Raw genomic sequence first — 17,016 nt, forward strand, 5'->3', positions numbered from 1 at the left:
CACACCTACAATGCCGACGTGCGTTGCGTCCGCCCTTCTAACCTTCGTTTCGTTGCTCGTTTGGTGACTAGTATACTAATTGTCCTCCGTTTGTACTCCCGATATTTGTGCCTCTTGGACGCGATCGAACGAACACCCCTTTGAAAAGTGGTTCGCGATCCGCACGTTCGTTTTTGGGTCGCATCTAGCCGGTCCTCCCGGGGACTTGACGATTACTTCATTACCCAGGCCCCCCGCTTGGGTCCGCGCGTCCAAATCCGTCGCTGCCCCGGGACAATTGAAGGCAGAGAAATTTTGTCCCATTTCCCTCACCTTATCTAGAAGCCTGGTTCTTTGGTTGTTGCGCCAATGATTTGGACAGCGGAAGGGCAATTGGCGATCGAATCAACTGTCCCCGCACCTCCGCTTGGCGACCAGTTCGTTCGACGATGTTGTTAGGAGAACCGACCAGGAAGACCTCCTCCCAGGATGACATAAGCGATGAAAAGAAGTCTAGCAATCCCGCCCTCGCCGCGGCCACCCGAACCAAGAAGCGCGTGAACAAGATCCGGGCGTGCGTCTCCGATCACTCGGCCGCCTGGTACCAGAAATACTTTGTCGAGGGGGTATTGCGACAGAAACCCCTGCCGCCGTCTCAAGATGGCCGCCACGTACCCTTGCGCATCGAGCACGACGAGGCGCTGATCGACGAGCGACGGGCTAGCCCGTACCTATCCAACTCGATCCGAACCGCCCGATACAACGTCTACGATTTCCTACCGAAGCAATTGATTTTCCAGTTCACGCGTCTGGCCAACTTTTATTTCCTTTGTGTCGGTATCCCGCAAACCATACCGGGTCTCAGTACGACGGGAAACTTCACCACCATATTGCCGCTACTGTTCTTCGTGCTGTTGACCGTTTTCAAGGAGGGCTACGACGATTTCAAGCGACACCGCTTGGATACGTTGGAGAACGCGAATATCACCCGGGTTCTGGGCAGGCCAAAGCCGGACGAGACGCCTCCGCCGAGGAAAAAGAGACGACCATGGTTCAGACGAGGGAAAGGCGATGTGCATGATGCTGCTGTGGTGGACGAGGAGGTGAAAGGAGAAGAGGTAGAACGCGACCTCGACGACGAATTTCAATGGAATAAAACCCAGTGGAGAAACCTAAAGGTCGGCGACGTTGTTCGATTGTCGCGTGATGATGAGGTGCCGGCCGACGTCGTGCTTCTGCATGCGACTGGAGAAAACGGCCTCGCGTACATTGACACCATGGCTCTGGATGGTGAGACGAACCTGAAGAGTAAAGACTCAGTGGGTGCTTTCAAAGGCTGCGACTCGATAGCCGGTCTCCGCGGAGTCAGCGGGGAGTTTGTCCTCGAGGACCCCAATCCGGACCTTTACCGATTTGAGGGCAAGGTGACGGTGGACGGAAAGAGTATGCCGATCACGTCGAACGAAGTGATTTATCGTGGCAGCACGCTGAGAAACACCGAGCACGCCATTGGTATGGTGATCAATACCGGCGAGGAGTGCAAAATCCGTCTGAATGCCAATCAACACCCCAAGGCCAAGAAGCCCGCGTTGGAGAAAATTTCGAACCAAATCGTTATCGCCTTGGCTATTTATGTCGTTGTTCTGTCGGTAGGGTGCTCGATGGGTTACATTATTTGGAAGAACCCGAATGAGACCAGATCATGGTATCTGAAAGGCGCCACGGTGCCTTTTAAGGAGATCATCATCGGTTTTGCTATTCAGTTCAATAATGTCATTCCTCTGGCGCTGTATGTTAGTCTGGAAATCGTCAAGATTGGACAGCTGCTCATGCTCAACAATGATATCGAGATGTACGACGAGGCCACCGATACACCAGCACGGTGCAACACGAACACTATCCTCGAGAACCTGGGCCAGATCAGCTACGTCTTCTCCGATAAGACGGGTACTTTGACAGAGAACGTTATGAAGTTTCGAAAGGTGAGTATTGCCGGCACTTCATGGCTACACGAGATGGACCTTGAAAAGGAGGAGATCACTACGCCCGTTGCTCATACGGTGACTAAAGAATCCGGTAAAGCGATAGCGCGGAAGTCCAGGGAAGTTACACGGGTTATCACAGAAGATGAGGAGGATCATGGTGTCACCTCACCGGTTGCCATCACTATCACTTCCCCGGAGCTACCCCAACGACCCTCCTTTTCAGGTCGGAGATCCTCTTCTCAGTGGAGATCAACCGGCAGACCAGACCGTCCGCAACCAGACGTTACCACGGAGGATCTGCTCGAATATATCCGTATGCGACCGGCCTCTCCTTTCTCAAGAAAGGCTCGCGATTACATCCTCTCGATGGCATTGTGTCATACGTGCCTACCCGAGGTAAAGGATGGCCAGGTCGACTTCCAAGCATCCTCGCCAGATGAGCTTGCGCTTGTGCGCGCTGCGCAGGAGCTTGGCTATCTTGTTGCCCACCGATCAGCTCAGACTATCACGCTTAAGATTACCGGGTTTGGCGGAGAAGACAGGACTGAGATCTACGAGCTTCTTGATGTCATCGAGTTTAGTAGCGCGCGAAAGCGCATGTCGATCGTTGTGCGGTACCCGGACGGCAGAATCTGTCTCATCTGCAAGGGAGCTGACTCGGCTATCTTGCCCCGCCTGAAGCTCGCAACCCTGGCTCTCAAGAAGGCCAACGAGGTCCGAAAGAGTGCCGACTTGGAACACGAGATGCTGCGGCGCAGTGAGCAAATGGAGCCGCGCAATAGCTTTGGCGGTCGTCCAAGCCTGTCCATTGGCCGCAAGAGTATAGGCGCGCGCTCGTCACAAACAAATGTGTCTAAAAAGCGGCCGGCCATTGAGCGGAGTCAGTCAGTCGAGATGTTCAAGCTCCGGCACTCGGAAGACAAGCCGAGACCATCCCTTGGGGTTAGGACCGTGTCTTTTGACATTGCCAAGACACTTACAGTGCATGGTGCAATGGGATCACCCATGGAGGACGACCGGTTCGACTTTTTGAACGACCCCCTGATCAACGACGACTCGGCCGTCTTCACGCGCTGCTTCAAGCACTTGGACGACTTTGCCTCGGAGGGCCTTCGCACGCTCCTTTTTGCTCGAAAATTCATACCACCGCACGAGTACCGCGCGTGGCGCAAAGTCTACAACGATGCCACCACGAGTCTGGTGAACCGACAGGAGCTAATCGAGGAGGCGGGCGAGATGATCGAGCAGTCTTTGGACCTGATCGGCGCCACGGCAATCGAGGATAAACTGCAAAACGGTGTTCCTGAAACCATCGAGAAGCTCCGCCGGGCCAATATCAAGATCTGGATGCTCACGGGCGACAAGCGTGAGACTGCCATCAATATTGCGCACTCGGCTCGTATATGTCGCCCGGGCTCGGACATTTTTATCCTGGATTCTACCAAAGGAAATCTTCAGGCACAGATACTTGGTGTCGTGGAGGATATCCGTACTGGATGCATCCACAGCGTGGTTGTCATTGACGGCCATACGCTTGGAGTGGTCGAGTCAGATCCTACTGTGCGGAACCTGTTTTATACCCTGATCCCCACTATCGACTCCGTGATTTGTTGTCGAGCATCGCCGGCGCAAAAATCGGATATTGTCAAGGCTATTCGCCACCGCGTTCCGGGCGCCCTTACGCTTGCCATTGGCGATGGTGCTAATGATCTTGCAATGATTTCGGCTGCACATGTCGGTGTCGGCATCTCGGGCAAGGAGGGTCTTCAGGCCGCACGTGTCGCCGATTATGCCATTGCGCAGTTCCGCTTCCTCCAGAGGCTGCTTCTTGTCCACGGCCGCTGGAACTACGTCCGGACCGCCAAATTCATCCTCGCCACGTTCTGGAAGGAGATGTACTTCTACCTCCCCACCGCGCTCTACCAGCGCTACAACGGCTACACGGGCACGTCTCTATACGAAATGGCCAGTTTGACCGTTTTCAATATTTTATTTACGAGTTTAGCCGTCATCCTGCCGGCCATGTTCGATCAGGACCTCGACGCGCAAACTCTGCTCGCTGTCCCCGAGCTATACGTCTACGGCCAGCGCAATACGGGCCTAAATGTACGCAAGTACCTGGGCTGGATGGTGGCGGGCGCGGCCGAGGGCATCGGCGTCTGGTTCGCGGTCTGGGCTGGGTACGGCGGGGTGATGGGCATGGTTGATGATGATAATTTGTTTGCGCTGGGCAATCTGGCTTTCAGCGTCAACGTGATATGGATCAATTACAAGCTCTTGTGAGTTGTTGCGCCACTACTACTGAAACATGATTCCGAAGGTCCAGACTAACACCCCACTAGTATTCTGGAAACACACTCGAAAACCAAGATAATCCTCAACGGCTTTGCGATCACCTTCATCGGATGGTGGGTCTGGTGCGCACTCCTGGGCGGCATCTACAACCCGGGTGTCAGCCCGTATGCGGTGCGGGGCGGGTTCACCAAGTCGTTCGGCGGCGACGGCATCTGGTGGCTAACGCTCATCGTAGTCGTGGCCATGCTCATGACGGCGGAGCTCGTGTACAAGGCCATCAAACGCAACCTGATCTTAGCCCGCTTGTGGAAGTGGCCGCCCTGGAGGAAGCCATCGGACGAGCCCGCCACGTTCGAGAACCTCGAGGAGTTTCACCTCGAGATGTGGCAGGAGCTCGAGCAGGACCCAGCCATCCAGGAGAAGTTGCGGAAGATGTTGAAAGAAGAGCGAGGCGAAGAGACGGGCGAAGAAGAGGACGACGAGGACGAGGACGAGGTCGTGGTGGTGTCGGGGAGCAGCGTGCTGGAGGAGGAAGGGGTTGTGCTGGAGAGGTTGGGTACTAACCGGGCTGCATGAGCCCGGCCGGTCACTACTTGGCGATACAAGACGTTGGATGAGTTGGATGCATTTACTGTGGCGTTGAGCACGTATACCCCTGGGACATTTTGGTTTGTTTGCAGTCTTTTGCTTTTTCCCCGACACGTACTACACCTACCTATTAGAAATCCGTCGGACTATTCATGTCCATATAGCGGAAACAACAGTACATATGTAATCGAACCTTAGACCTTAAAAGCCAATACCGATTTACTGGTGGATGCACAGCGAGTGGGAGCGCTGGACAGAACGCTGGAGTGCAGATGAACCGTGCACGTGCACGCTGATGTAATGGACGGATGGCCTGCTAGCCTGTGGCTTAAGGTGCTGCCCCTACTAAAATAAACACACGTAACAGGGATGGCTCGCTCGCATCGGGTTGCTGTACGTTGACGAAGCTCCTTCCAGACACTGGACACTGGACACTGGACACTGGACACTCAACCCCCCAGAACCAGTGAGACATCCAAGGCAACCGCATTTCCTTCAATTGGGCCTGCAGCGCATCGCACGCTTGACCGAATCTATCACTACTCATTCAACCCAAGCCGCAACACCGAAACAGCCAATTCCCGAGTTCTCCAATGCATGGTCGGATCCAGCATCTCGCCCAGGAAGTCGATCGCCGTCGTCACCTACCCGTCGCCCAGCCGCCCGAGTAAACGTCACCGTCATGACCACCACGCCCGCGCCGCCTGAGGACCAGGCGCGACTGTTGGAGGATGCCCTCATCGCCGTGCGCCAACAGACAGTACTGATGCGCAAATGTCTCGACTCTCCTTCCAAGCTGATGGACGCTCTTAAGTGTTGGTACGCAACGCCCTGGCAGCTCTTGCGGGCTGTCCACCCAACCCTGGCTGGCTTCCGACCACCCGTGACCTTGGTTATCTTGGCTGACCTTTCGATACGTGACCTATAGCTCGACCCTCGTGAGCGAACTGAGAACGAGTAGCTTGGGCCCCAAACAGTACTACGAGCTGTACATGGCAGTATTCGACGCCCTCCGCTACCTCTCGGTCCATCTCAAGGAGAACCACCCTCACAACCACCTCGCCGACCTCTACGAGCTCGTCCAGTATGCTGGGAATATTGTTCCCCGACTCTACCTCATGATGACGGTCGGCACCGCCTATATGGCCATCCCCGAGGCCCCGGTCAAGGAGTTGATGAAGGACATGATGGATATGAGCCGTGGCGTTCAACATCCTATCCGTGGCCTCTTTCTTCGCTATTTCCTGTCGGGCCAGGCCCGTGACTTCCTCCCTACCGGCGAAGGCGATGGCCCCGAAGGCAACCTGCAAGACTCCATCAACTTCATCCTCACCAACTTCGTCGAAATGAACAAGCTATGGGTACGACTGCAACACCAGGGCCACTCCAGGGAACGCGAGCAGCGCACCAAGGAGCGTAAGGAACTGCAGCTCCTGGTCGGCAGCAACATCGTGCGCTTGAGTCAGCTGGTGGATCTGGAGACGTACAGCAACGGCATTCTGGGCCCGTTATTGGAGCAGGTCGTCCAGTGTCGCGACGTCTTGGCACAGGAATACCTCCTGGAAATCATTACGCAGGTTTTCCCGGACGAATTCCACCTACACACGTTGGATCAGTTCTTGGCTGCCGTGTCGCGGCTGAACCCCCACGTCAATGTCAAGGCTATTGTCATTGGCTTGATGGACCGCCTGTCTGCATACGCGGAACGGGAGTCGCAAGCTGAAGTCAACGATGACAAGGGCAAGATGGAGGAGGAAGCTCTCTCCAAACTTCTGGAGAAGGTCAAGCTGGCCAAGGAAGAGCAAGAGTCGAAACCAGCACCATCCGAGGCCGCGACAGAGACGAATGGAGATGACCGGACAAATGGCGACTCTGCGGAGCCGGAGCAGGAGCAGGCGGAAGACAAGCCGGCCGAACCAGAGACAGGAACAGAAGCGGCGCCATCGATTGCAGAGACCGAGACGACAGCCGTTGATGGCGAGGCCGACGCAACCAAGGAGGAGGAAACGCCGCCCAAGAAGGAGCGCGGCATACCACAGAACGTCAAGCTCTACGAGATTTTCTTCGACCAAGTTAACAATCTCGTCACAGTCCAACATCTTCCGATACAAGATACCATCGCCCTGCTGGTATCGCTCACCAACCTGGCGCTCAACATCTACCCGGACCGGCTCGATTATGTTGATCAGGTGCTGGAATACGCCAACCGCAAGGTGCGCGAGCATGCTAACAGCGCTGATCTCCATTCGCCACCGGCGCAAGCCAGCCTTCTGGCTCTTCTGCAAGCGCCGCTCAAGAGATACGTCTCCATGTTCACCGCGCTCTCCTTACCGACATACGTGCCCCTTCTCCAGTCACAAACCTATCCGACAAGAAGGGCTGTGGCTGGCGAAGTCGCTCGGAGTTTACTGCGCAACTACACTAAAATCACTACGACAGACCAGCTTGAGAATGTGTTAGAAGTACTGAAGGTCTTGATCAAAGAAGGCTCTCAACCCCCGGCCGGTTACCCCGGAGGCCCCCAGCGCCGCGCAGTCGAGACAGATGAGACGATGGAGGAGCAGGGGTGGTTAGCAAGGATCGTCCATTTGTTGGACAGCGAGAACAACGACACGCAGTTCAAGCTGCTGCAGATGACCCGCAAGGTGTATGGCGAGGGAAATGAGCGCATCCGGACTACTACGCCGCCGCTGATCACGGCTGGCATGAAGCTGGCACGTCGCTTCAAGGCGCGCGAACACTACGATGACAACTGGGAGACTCAGTCGTCCGCGCTTTACAAGTTCATGCACTCGGCCATCACGAGCATCTACGCAAGGGTAAACGGGGCTGGGGCTGCCGAACTCTCTTTGCGTCTCTTCTCCGCATGTGGCCAGACGGCCGACATGAACGGGTTCGAGGAGGTGGCGTACGAATTCTTCGCACAGGCGTTCACAGTATACGAGGAGGCCGTCAGCGATTCGAAAGCGCAATTCCAGGCTGTATGCGTCATTGCCAGCGCCCTACACCAGACGAGAAACTTCGGCAAGGAGAACTACGACACGCTGATCACGAAATGCGCCCTGCACGGCAGTAAGCTGCTGCGGAAGCCGGATCAGTGCCGCGCCGTCTACCTGGCGAGTCACTTGTGGTGGGCCACGCCCATCCAGGCGACGGACGAGTCGGAAGAGGGCCTCTACCGTGATGGCAAGCGCGTGCTCGAGTGCTTGCAGCGTGCACTCAGGGTCGCGGACAGCTGCATGGAACAGGCTACGTCAATTGAGCTCTTTGTGGAGATTTTGGATCGCTATGTGTACTATTTCGACCAGCAAAATGAGTCGGTAAGTGCAACATCTCCAGATCACCACGGCAGCGCTACCCCTGATGCTAATGATAATGTCCCGCTCCAGGTGACGACGAAGTATCTCAACGGCCTTATTGAGCTTATTCACTCGAACCTAGGTACGAACCAGCAGGACTCGGCGAGCGTGGAGAGCAGCAAAAAGCACTTCAAGCACACCCTCGAGAACATTGCCGGTAGGGGGTACGAGGGCGTGGTGCTATACCCCCAGAAATGAGAATGTTTTCGATGATGGGGGAATGGGGCAGGCGGAACGACAGACAGCGAAAGAGGACGATAACGATGAAGGAAGCCCAGCTCTGCGGGCTGGTCTCTCTGCAGCGGAGAATGGGTTATTGTACGAATTCACACAAACAGACAGCGTCGGCAGCAGAATCAATAATTTTCACCATCACTTTTACGATTCGATTCCATCACCAGGTGACTGACTAACTGCGGTAAACCCCCGAAAGAGCGCCTTGCGCTTGCTCTACCGGATCTTGAATGGAGTAATATACTACCCGATGATCTATCCTCTTTGCCTCTCCCTGCATGGGGGCCATTTAAAGGTTGCTGTCCCTCCCGTTGCTCTTGTTTATCTTCTTTTCCCACCAACCTGTACAGTACAAACCTCGCAGGGACATCCCTGGCGAAAGCCAACTGCCGTTTCGGAAGTCGCGCATCCCACCCTGTGGGCGATTGCCGTGAAAGGGAAAGAAGACCGGTAAGTCGATATGGAGAAATCGATAGTGGAGGGAGGGGACGCAGGGGTTCTGATGATTCCGGTGCCAGGCTCGTTGCTCCCGGCGGTTGAGAGAGCGGAGTGGGTGGTGGGCTGGATCGATAAGAAGGTTTGGCGCGGAGATCGGGGATCAGGCCCGACACGGAAAGCCTGCTCGAGGCCAACCACTGCTTGACACAACGTCGCATCTTCTTCATGCCGTTTTCTAATGTCTACCAGGGCGGCCCTGGCGAGGGTCAGGTAGATCAGAATCCGATCGGAGAACAACGCGGACGGGGAAGCCTGACTCGTGCCAGATCCGTTTTATTGTGGTTGAACTGGGAGCCCCTGGGACGGAATAGGTCACGGCAGGGCGATGATGAGATTGCGCTGAAGGAGGTCATCGGATAGAGTTCTGTCTGAAAATCCACCCTCGTTGGCTCTTCATCTCCCCGGAGACGGGGGTTCCGACGTTGAGGGGGTAGGCCACCTTCATACGACTGCTTGACCGATCGTTTGTTAGGCGACAGTCGCGTATGGGGAGAGCCACGGATTATACAGGCTGGCTGTCGAATGTGTCGTCAATAACATCGCCGTCGCCAGTCTATGGCATCTTCCTAGTGCCGGCACTACCAACGTGATAAATGACAAGCAGATACACAACGCTCCCAACGTTGTGCTTGACGATGTGATCTAGCTTAGTTAAACCATAACGAGTAATGAGCCTCACGAACTGTCCATGTCTCTCTCTTCTACGCTTCGGAAATAGCTCTCCGTGTCTGATTCGGGGACGATCTTGCTATTGTTGAATATCTCTGTCTATTATTTATGTATGGTACTGGTAAAATTACTATAAAAAGGGCAGAAAAAGAAAATAAGGGCTCTTCTATACATCTATCTCTCCGTTTCCCTCCTTTTCTTTTTTCTAAGCCAGCTCTGCCTCAATGAGACTCTCCGCCACCCCCGGGAGGCTGTAGATCTTCACAACCCTGAGGCCTGCCTTCTCGATTATGGCGCGCCAGTCCCTCTCGGTGCGCTCCTTGACCGCGAAGTGCGCCAGCATCATCATGTCCATGGACGTCGCGGCCAGCGTCGGCGTCTCCTCAAACAGCACAATCTCGTTGAGCAGGACGCGCGAGTAGCCCCGCTTCAGGGCCGGCCGCAGGTTCTCGAGGATCCTGACGCCCTCGGCGTCGCCCCAGTCGTGCAGGATCGAGTGCAGGGCGTAGGCGCGCGCCCCCGGACGGGCTGGGGCGTGAAGAAGTCGTGCACCTGCGCCTCGAAGCGGTCGCTCTTTTCCGCGGCCGCGATGACGGGCTCGCGGTCCTGCAGGACCAGGCGGCCCGGGTGGGCGCCGTGGACGCGGGCGAACCCGGCTAGGTCGTGGCCGCGGCCGCCGCCGACGTCCACGAGGAGCGCGTCGCCGTCGCCGTCTGCGCCGGGCGCGAACCCGGCCGCCAACCGCTCCGTGACGGGGTAGAAGTCCCACCAGTCGGGCTTGCCCGCGCGGTACGCCGACATGAAGGAGTCGAAATGCGCCAGGTGCGGCGGCGTGGCGACGAGCCAGTCGAAGAAGGGCAGCGCAGTCTGGTGGGCGGCCTGAAAGGGCCCGTCGGTCAGGAACGTGGGCTGCTTGTAGCCGGTGGCCTGGAAATACGCGGGGAAGCCGTTGAACGAGGGGCGCGCCACGTCGTAGCAGAATGAGATGCTGTGCTGGTACTTCTGCTCGGCCAGGCCGTCGCTCAGGGGGGTCCCGTGCCATTTCCCGCCCTTAAAGACGGCGACTTTGGTCGAGGTCAGGTGGCGCAGCACGCGCTGGAGCAGAAGCACTTCCACGCCAGTCTTGCTGGCTAGCTCTTCCGGGGCGAGACCGCCTGCTCCGGCGTCGCGGAGGTGCTGGAAGAGTTGGACATCGACGGCTAGACGGATGTGGGCGGATTTGGCGGGCTATACGATCATGTTAGTGCCAGTGCATTATATATATATATATATATTAGCAGACAACTAGCTGATAGGGTAGGTAGATAGGCAGATGGGAAGGTAGGAAGAGATGTGTGAGTGTGTAACCACCCACCTCAGACCAGAAGCTGCGTTGTATGAATTCACTGGGGATCTCGAGGGCGGCAACGAGGGACTGGCCCAGATCGATCAGATCTTCTCGTGTGCCGGCCTCTTGGGTTTTCTCATAGGCCTTGCCGGCAGCAGCAATGCGCTCGAGCAGCGCCGAAACGGATGGCGAACTCATGGTTATCGCATGTAAAGGTGAATCTCGTATTTGCAGACAGGCACAGGTAAACAACCGAGTCGAGCCTGGTTCGGCTTGCATATACCAGTCACTCCGCGATACAACCCAAGACGGCGGCATGCACAGAGCCAGGTGCGCTTCTTATAATATGAGCACCGCATCTTCCCTCAGATTGTCCCTCTGGATCTAGAGCTAGCAGATGGTAGGGGACATCACTCCCTTGGCGCCTCCCCCTTGCAGTAATGAATATGCCACCGTCGCTGAGCAAACACTCGCCCGAGGGTCTCCCCAGTGGTACAGAAAGTGACCGCCGTCGACGACTCATGCAAGATCCACCGGGATGGCCAGATTATCTTTCCCGGTGCCCTGGATTGCCTGTCGAGTCTACGAGACAAGGAGAACAGAATGGCATGGCGATGCTACACAAACAAAAACTTTATCTGCATCTTGTTTCATGGTCAACCCAGCTTGCCAGGCCGGTCGTCGACCTCTCTACGCGCCCCTCGCTACTGATTGCCACCATGGGGGTATCCCGGATGTTAAGCCCTCACACCACCGGGGCTTATCCTTTCTGCCTGGGTCGCATGGTGAAAAGACTATATATGCCGATTACAACGTAGCCTTGAATCGTTGCCAGATTCTTGGAGTGTTGGATGTTGTATGTATGTCAGTCACAGTATCTAGGGATACTACCCGGCCAAGGATGTCCAGGTTGGTGTGATTGTCGAGTCGTGAGGGATCTCGCTCCTCCCCGAAGAACCCAAGATACGTGCGTGATGAATTCATCTGTTAAGAACGAGCTTCGGTCCCCTGATTTTGTGTGACATAACCACACCACTCCATCTCGTCGCAGACGAAGCGATCAGGCAGCCTCCCACCCTGTGCTCTCTCTGTTAAGCTGTTCGGTCCATGCATCTTTCGACAATGTCGGGACAGCCACTCACGGGCAGCCTCCCGCCCCCGCCGCCTCTCCCTTTCAGGACGGATGTCGACTTCAACGAAAACCGGCAGGTCGAGATCCACCTCGTCGCCTGGATCTGTACCACTATCGCCATCTTGGTCGTGGCATTGAAGCTCTTCGCTCGGGCACGCATAGTGAAGATGATCGGATGGGATGACTTCTTCATCTTTCTGTCCATGGTAAGTGGGTGTTTCTCATGCAAATCACCAAGATTGGCAAAAGAAGGAAAGGGGGAAAGGGGAAGGGCAAGCAACGGGACAAAACATGAGCCGTAGCAACATGCCATCCGTGCGAACTATTTTGTATTTTGCTAACGGTACAAATGATCATAAAACAGGCTCTTAGCATCATTGCTTCCGCCTTCGTCTCATACTCGGTGACCCTTGGGTTTGGTCGGCATACGATAGCAGTGGCTATCGAGTCGGACGGACCAGAACGTCTGGTCAACACGGCAATGTGGCAGCAGCTAGGCTATCGTGAGTTTCGTACAAAACCTTGAAGTAATTACAGATGAAAGATATGCTGACTTTGGGGGACGTGTGCTCCTTTTCTCAGCTTTCAATATCGGCGCCTTCAGCTTCCCCAACATTTCCATCGCCATCCTGGTGGTCAAGCTGCTCGACCCCTGGCCCGCACGGACACGCGCCTTGTACGCCATGGTCATCGTCCAGGTCGTCCTGGCCATGATCTCCATCATAATCGTGTTCCGGCAGTGCCAGCCGACGGCCAAGGTGTGGAACAAACAGCTTCCGGGGACCTGCTGGAACCCCGACGTCCTCAACAACTACTCCTACTTCCTGTCGGCCTACACCACCCTGACCGACATCGTGCTGGCTGTCGTCCCTATCTCGGCCTTCTGGAAGTTGCAGATGCCAACCAACACCAGGGTTGGCCTCTGCATCATGATGGGGCTCACGCTGCTCTCGGCCATCGTCACCATTGTCAAGGCCACCTATTTGAGTTTATTCAACGACCAGTCTGACCCATTTAAGCACTCCCATTTCTTTTCTTTTCTTCTAGCATTGCCTAATACAGTTTCTCACCCCCTTCACGTAGTGTTCGATGTTGTGCCACTTGTTATCTGGGGCCTCATCGAGCAGAACGTCGTCATCGTAGCCGCCTGTATCCCGACGCTGCGGCCATTCTTTCACAAAGCCTTCAAAGGCGAGCGGTCGAGCGGTAAGCGAAGCGAGGGCTCCGGCGGGTCCAGCGGCACGTTGGGCTCCAAGCTCGGCAGCAGCACCTTCTTCTCCCACCCGCGCAGCCGCCAGAACCACCGGAGGCTAGACGACTCGGTGCTCGACTACGACCCGCGCGAGGACGAGCCGCACGGACAGAGCCACAACCACGACCCGCACGACGCCATAGTGCTCGAGCCGGTGGCCCAGGACACGAGCCCCGAGGCGCGGGCGGGGTTGGACGAGGACTGCGCCGAGTCGAATAGCTCGCAGAAGGGCATCTGGCGCACCCTGCAGGTCAACATGGAGTGGGACGCCGAGGCACAACAGAAACACACAACACGCTTTCCTTTTGTGCCGGACGCGATGGCCGAGCCCGCTTGCATCTCCCTGTCCGAGATGGAGGGGAAGAAGAAGAAGCATGTGAGCACGGGCGGCCGGCTCACGCGGCATTAAAGTAAATGTAAGTATCTATACTTTGTATTATTTCCGTATTGTTGAGCTGTACAAGCAAAGCATAATTATGTATCGTCGTCTGACATAGGTGGAGGTTAGGGGGAGGTTAGGGGGGAGATTAGTATATCAACTTATAGACTCGGTCAGGCCGAAGGAAACGACAAGGCAAATGGGCTGTAAATAGTTACCACTATATAGTACACTACTACGAATGTTGTTCAACTAAACAGAGCTGCAGCCCCGGCAGGTGAGACAGCTTGAGCTTCAATATAGAATATATGTTTTGGTGGCAGGTGGCCATCTACCATTATTATACTTACTTGTATGAGATAGCAGGCAGAGAGTTTACCACACCTGTTCCGTCCCCCTAGAGTCTTGCCCACATGTCTTTTGACCTAGCTAGTTTCCAAGCATTCCACAGCTATTATATGAAGTACGAGATTACTTCCTTGTTCCTCCTCGCTCCCTGATTATAGTCTAATTCCTGTTTAGTCCATCCATTGAATTTAAGACCAAAACGTTTCGGGCATTCCTGGAGTGCCTGCTTCTCATGGTTGACACGAGGTGATGTCTCGTGGTGAATAGGGGTGGGATCACCAAGGGAATGTTCTGTCTAGGACGGCTTGATGGCGGGCCAACGTTTTCGTAACCCTCCGACCAAAGAGTTGACTCAGACGCATCTTTGTCGCAGTTGCATTCAGCGGGTAGCCGGTGATGAATTCGATTGACGATAGTCCCTCTCATTATAGAGCCTTGACTCTTTGTGCGCAGCCATTGCAGCACCACTAGCTCCTAATCCTACGACAAAAGAAGCCCCTGACAATGAAAACCACCTCCCAATTCCGCATACAGCCACGACCCGTTCAACAAAGATTTGCCTGCGACCTTTCAACAACTGGATGGCCGAGGTGAACTTATTGTGAATGCGCAGTGCAGAAACCGAATGCTTCATTTCCCACTTTCGTTTCTGTCTTTAACCAGGAGCATCTGCATTTTGCACAATCGCGAAGCAGCAATAGTTACAGCACTCACGTATCCATTTCTGGTACCTCCGATCTCATTCGTGCACACGTGAATAACTCGTCAGCTTTGAAGAATAATCGAGTGACGCCTCGTCCCACCATGTCTTCACCGCCGGGAGGGACCAATACGGCTGGGGCCGCCGAGTCTGATTCAGCGGATGGCCGATTGAAAATTTGCAAAAACACGATCAAGACCCAGATCAACACGAATATGGAGGAGCTGAAGAAGGCAGACAACAAGCTCGCTGGTAATGTGGCAGAGCTGAAAAAGGAAGGGTTATCCATTGTGGAGAAGCTCCTTAAGGAGCATCCGGAGCTCACTGACCAGGACAAGTTCATGGAGGATTTTTACAAGGAGTTCGAGGGGCGCCTGAAGCAGATGGCCGAGGTGCGGAAGCAATTGAAAAACAAAGGGCTGCCGGACCTCAAGGCGACCATGGGAAGCATTGTCCACATGTCCTTTTACGACCAGGCCGTGCTTCCAAGGCTGACCAAGAAGGACCGCCCCTCAAGCGACACGTTCTTGGCCACATTCGAGAAGAAGTTCGACAACGAGCTCGACGTGTTGATGAAGAAGAAGGAGTTCAAGATGTTCAAGGACGCGGCGGTCGAGGTCGGGGGTGCTGCGGTGAATAACCTTATGGGTGAAGTGGCGGAGAAGGATAAGGAGCTGGAGCAGCTCCGTAAGCAGCCCAAGGGGTCGGACAAGGAGAAGGAGCTGCAAGAAAATGTCACGAGACTCCAACGTGAAGTCAACCGTCTCACTGGACTGCAGAAAACAGAGAAGGAAGAGCATGAGGGTGAACTCGCGACCTTACAAGGGAGGAATACCACTCTGCAAAAACGGGTTGATTCTGACAGCGAGTTTATCATCAGCCTTGAGGCGACACGCGATGAGTTACAAACCGAGTTGAGAGGGGAGACAGATAAGAAGAATTTGCTCAATAAAGAGAAGGGGTCAATGCAGGCAAAAGTGAAGGAGCTCGAGGCAAAGATGGAATCTCAAGTAACCGAACTTGCAACAGAGAAGTCCCAGCGCGTGAAGGCCGAGGAAGCGCTACAACTTGTAAAAAGCGAGTTAGATGACGCGCAGCAGGCCAGAACTGAAGCCAATGAAGCATGGGACGTGGCTCAAATTGAAATACTCAAATTGAAGGCTGATGCTGCCAAAAACGGTAGCAAGGCTCAAGATGCCGAAACCGAGGAAACCATCAAGGCATTGCGCGATCAGGCGGAAAAAGACAAGAATGAGCTCAGCGAGCTGAAACGCGTTAGGGACGGCGAGCTGAGTAAGTTCGCTGACATGTTGTCGAAGGCGCAGGAGGAGATCACGGCCGAGAAGACCAGATTCAAATCCCTCGTGGTGGAACTCGAAGATGAGCGAAAGGCCACCGAGGAGCAAAGAAAGGAGGTCAGCGGTCTTAAGGAGAAGCACGAACAGCTTGAGACCACCCACCGTGAAGTCGAGAAGAAGAACGCCAACCTCGTCCAGGAGAAAGAAGAGCTCGCCAAGAAGCACGAGGACGCCGTGAAGGCCCAGGAAACCATCGAGGCCAGCAAGAAAGACGACAACAAGGAGGTGGAGAGCCTCAAGGCCAGGTGCGACAAGCTCGTGGACTCGGAAAAGAGCCTGTCCGCGATCGTGAAGGAACAGCAAGAACGACTGAAGCAGTTCGAAGCCGAGAAGGCGGCCGCCGGCAACGCCGAGGACACGAGCAAACTCTTGGAACAGCTTGAGGGGAGCATAAGCAGCGAAAATAAACTCAAGGATGAGATCGAGAAGCTGAAGGCGACCATGAAGGACCAGACGGAGAAGGCGAATATGGAGAAGGCGAAGGGTGGCGACGCAGCGAAGGAATTAGTCGATCTCCAGGTGAAGCATGACAAGCTAGTGAACGATCATGTAGCCCTCCGGGAAAAGAAAGCCCAAAACCTTGAGCTCCAAACTGCTTTAGAAGATAGCAAAGTCAAGGATGAGCAGATGAAGGAACTTGGGAAGCGAAACGCCGAGCTCGTGGAGGCCCTTGGGAAAGTACCGGCAGGCAAGGGGACGCTTGACACCGTGTCCGAAGAGGACGAGGACGACAAGACGCCGGAGCAGAGAATCGCCACATACCAGCAGCAGTGGGCCGCGGCGAAGAAGGATCTGGATGCCATGACCAACGAGCGCAACGAAGCAAATCGGGAGCTCGCTCGTGTAGTTTCGGCCTATGCGCGTATGGAAAAGGTCGCCGATGAATTAAAGATGGAATCGGCCATTCGTGAGG

At 55.1% G+C, this 17,016-nt stretch overlaps 5 protein-coding genes across 5 annotated transcripts; 3 read left to right on the forward strand and 2 right to left on the reverse strand.

Moving 5' to 3' along the window:
• Positions 1-428: 428 nt before the first annotated feature.
• On the forward strand, positions 429-4,835 carry PG998_005417 (phospholipid-translocating P-type ATPase; the record flags this gene model as incomplete). The annotated part of the gene is made up of 2 exons (XM_066872235.1): positions 429-4,243; positions 4,307-4,835. The coding sequence occupies 2 exons, from the start codon at positions 429-431 to the stop codon at positions 4,833-4,835; spliced, it is 4,344 nt and encodes a 1,447-aa protein (XP_066732332.1).
• Positions 4,836-5,529: 694 nt separating this feature from the next.
• PG998_005418 (uncharacterized protein) lies at positions 5,530-8,404 on the forward strand (the record flags this gene model as incomplete). The annotated part of the gene is made up of 3 exons (XM_066872236.1): positions 5,530-5,666; positions 5,776-8,167; positions 8,237-8,404. 3 exons carry the CDS (start codon positions 5,530-5,532, stop codon positions 8,402-8,404), a joined length of 2,697 nt encoding a protein of 898 aa, XP_066732333.1.
• Positions 8,405-9,812: 1,408 nt separating this feature from the next.
• On the reverse strand, positions 9,813-11,132 carry PG998_005419 (uncharacterized protein; the record flags this gene model as incomplete). Its single annotated transcript, XM_066872237.1, has 3 exons — positions 9,813-10,178; positions 10,223-10,834; positions 10,962-11,132. The coding sequence occupies 3 exons, from the start codon at positions 11,130-11,132 to the stop codon at positions 9,813-9,815; spliced, it is 1,149 nt and encodes a 382-aa protein (XP_066732334.1).
• Positions 11,133-12,056: 924 nt separating this feature from the next.
• On the forward strand, positions 12,057-13,727 carry PG998_005420 (uncharacterized protein; the record flags this gene model as incomplete). Its single annotated transcript, XM_066872238.1, has 3 exons — positions 12,057-12,272; positions 12,431-12,569; positions 12,649-13,727. 3 exons carry the CDS (start codon positions 12,057-12,059, stop codon positions 13,725-13,727), a joined length of 1,434 nt encoding a protein of 477 aa, XP_066732335.1.
• A 1,530-nt stretch (positions 13,728-15,257) lies between these two features.
• On the reverse strand, positions 15,258-15,545 carry PG998_005421 (uncharacterized protein; the record flags this gene model as incomplete). Its single annotated transcript, XM_066872239.1, has 1 exon — positions 15,258-15,545. One exon carries the CDS (start codon positions 15,543-15,545, stop codon positions 15,258-15,260), a length of 288 nt encoding a protein of 95 aa, XP_066732336.1.
• Positions 15,546-17,016: the final 1,471 nt, after the last annotated feature.

This window comes from Apiospora kogelbergensis (assembly GCF_038363985.1).
Source record: "Apiospora kogelbergensis strain CBS 113332 chromosome Unknown utg000003l_segment0_segment0, whole genome shotgun sequence".
In the NCBI taxonomy this organism is placed as follows: Eukaryota; Fungi; Ascomycota; class Sordariomycetes; order Amphisphaeriales; family Apiosporaceae; genus Apiospora; species Apiospora kogelbergensis.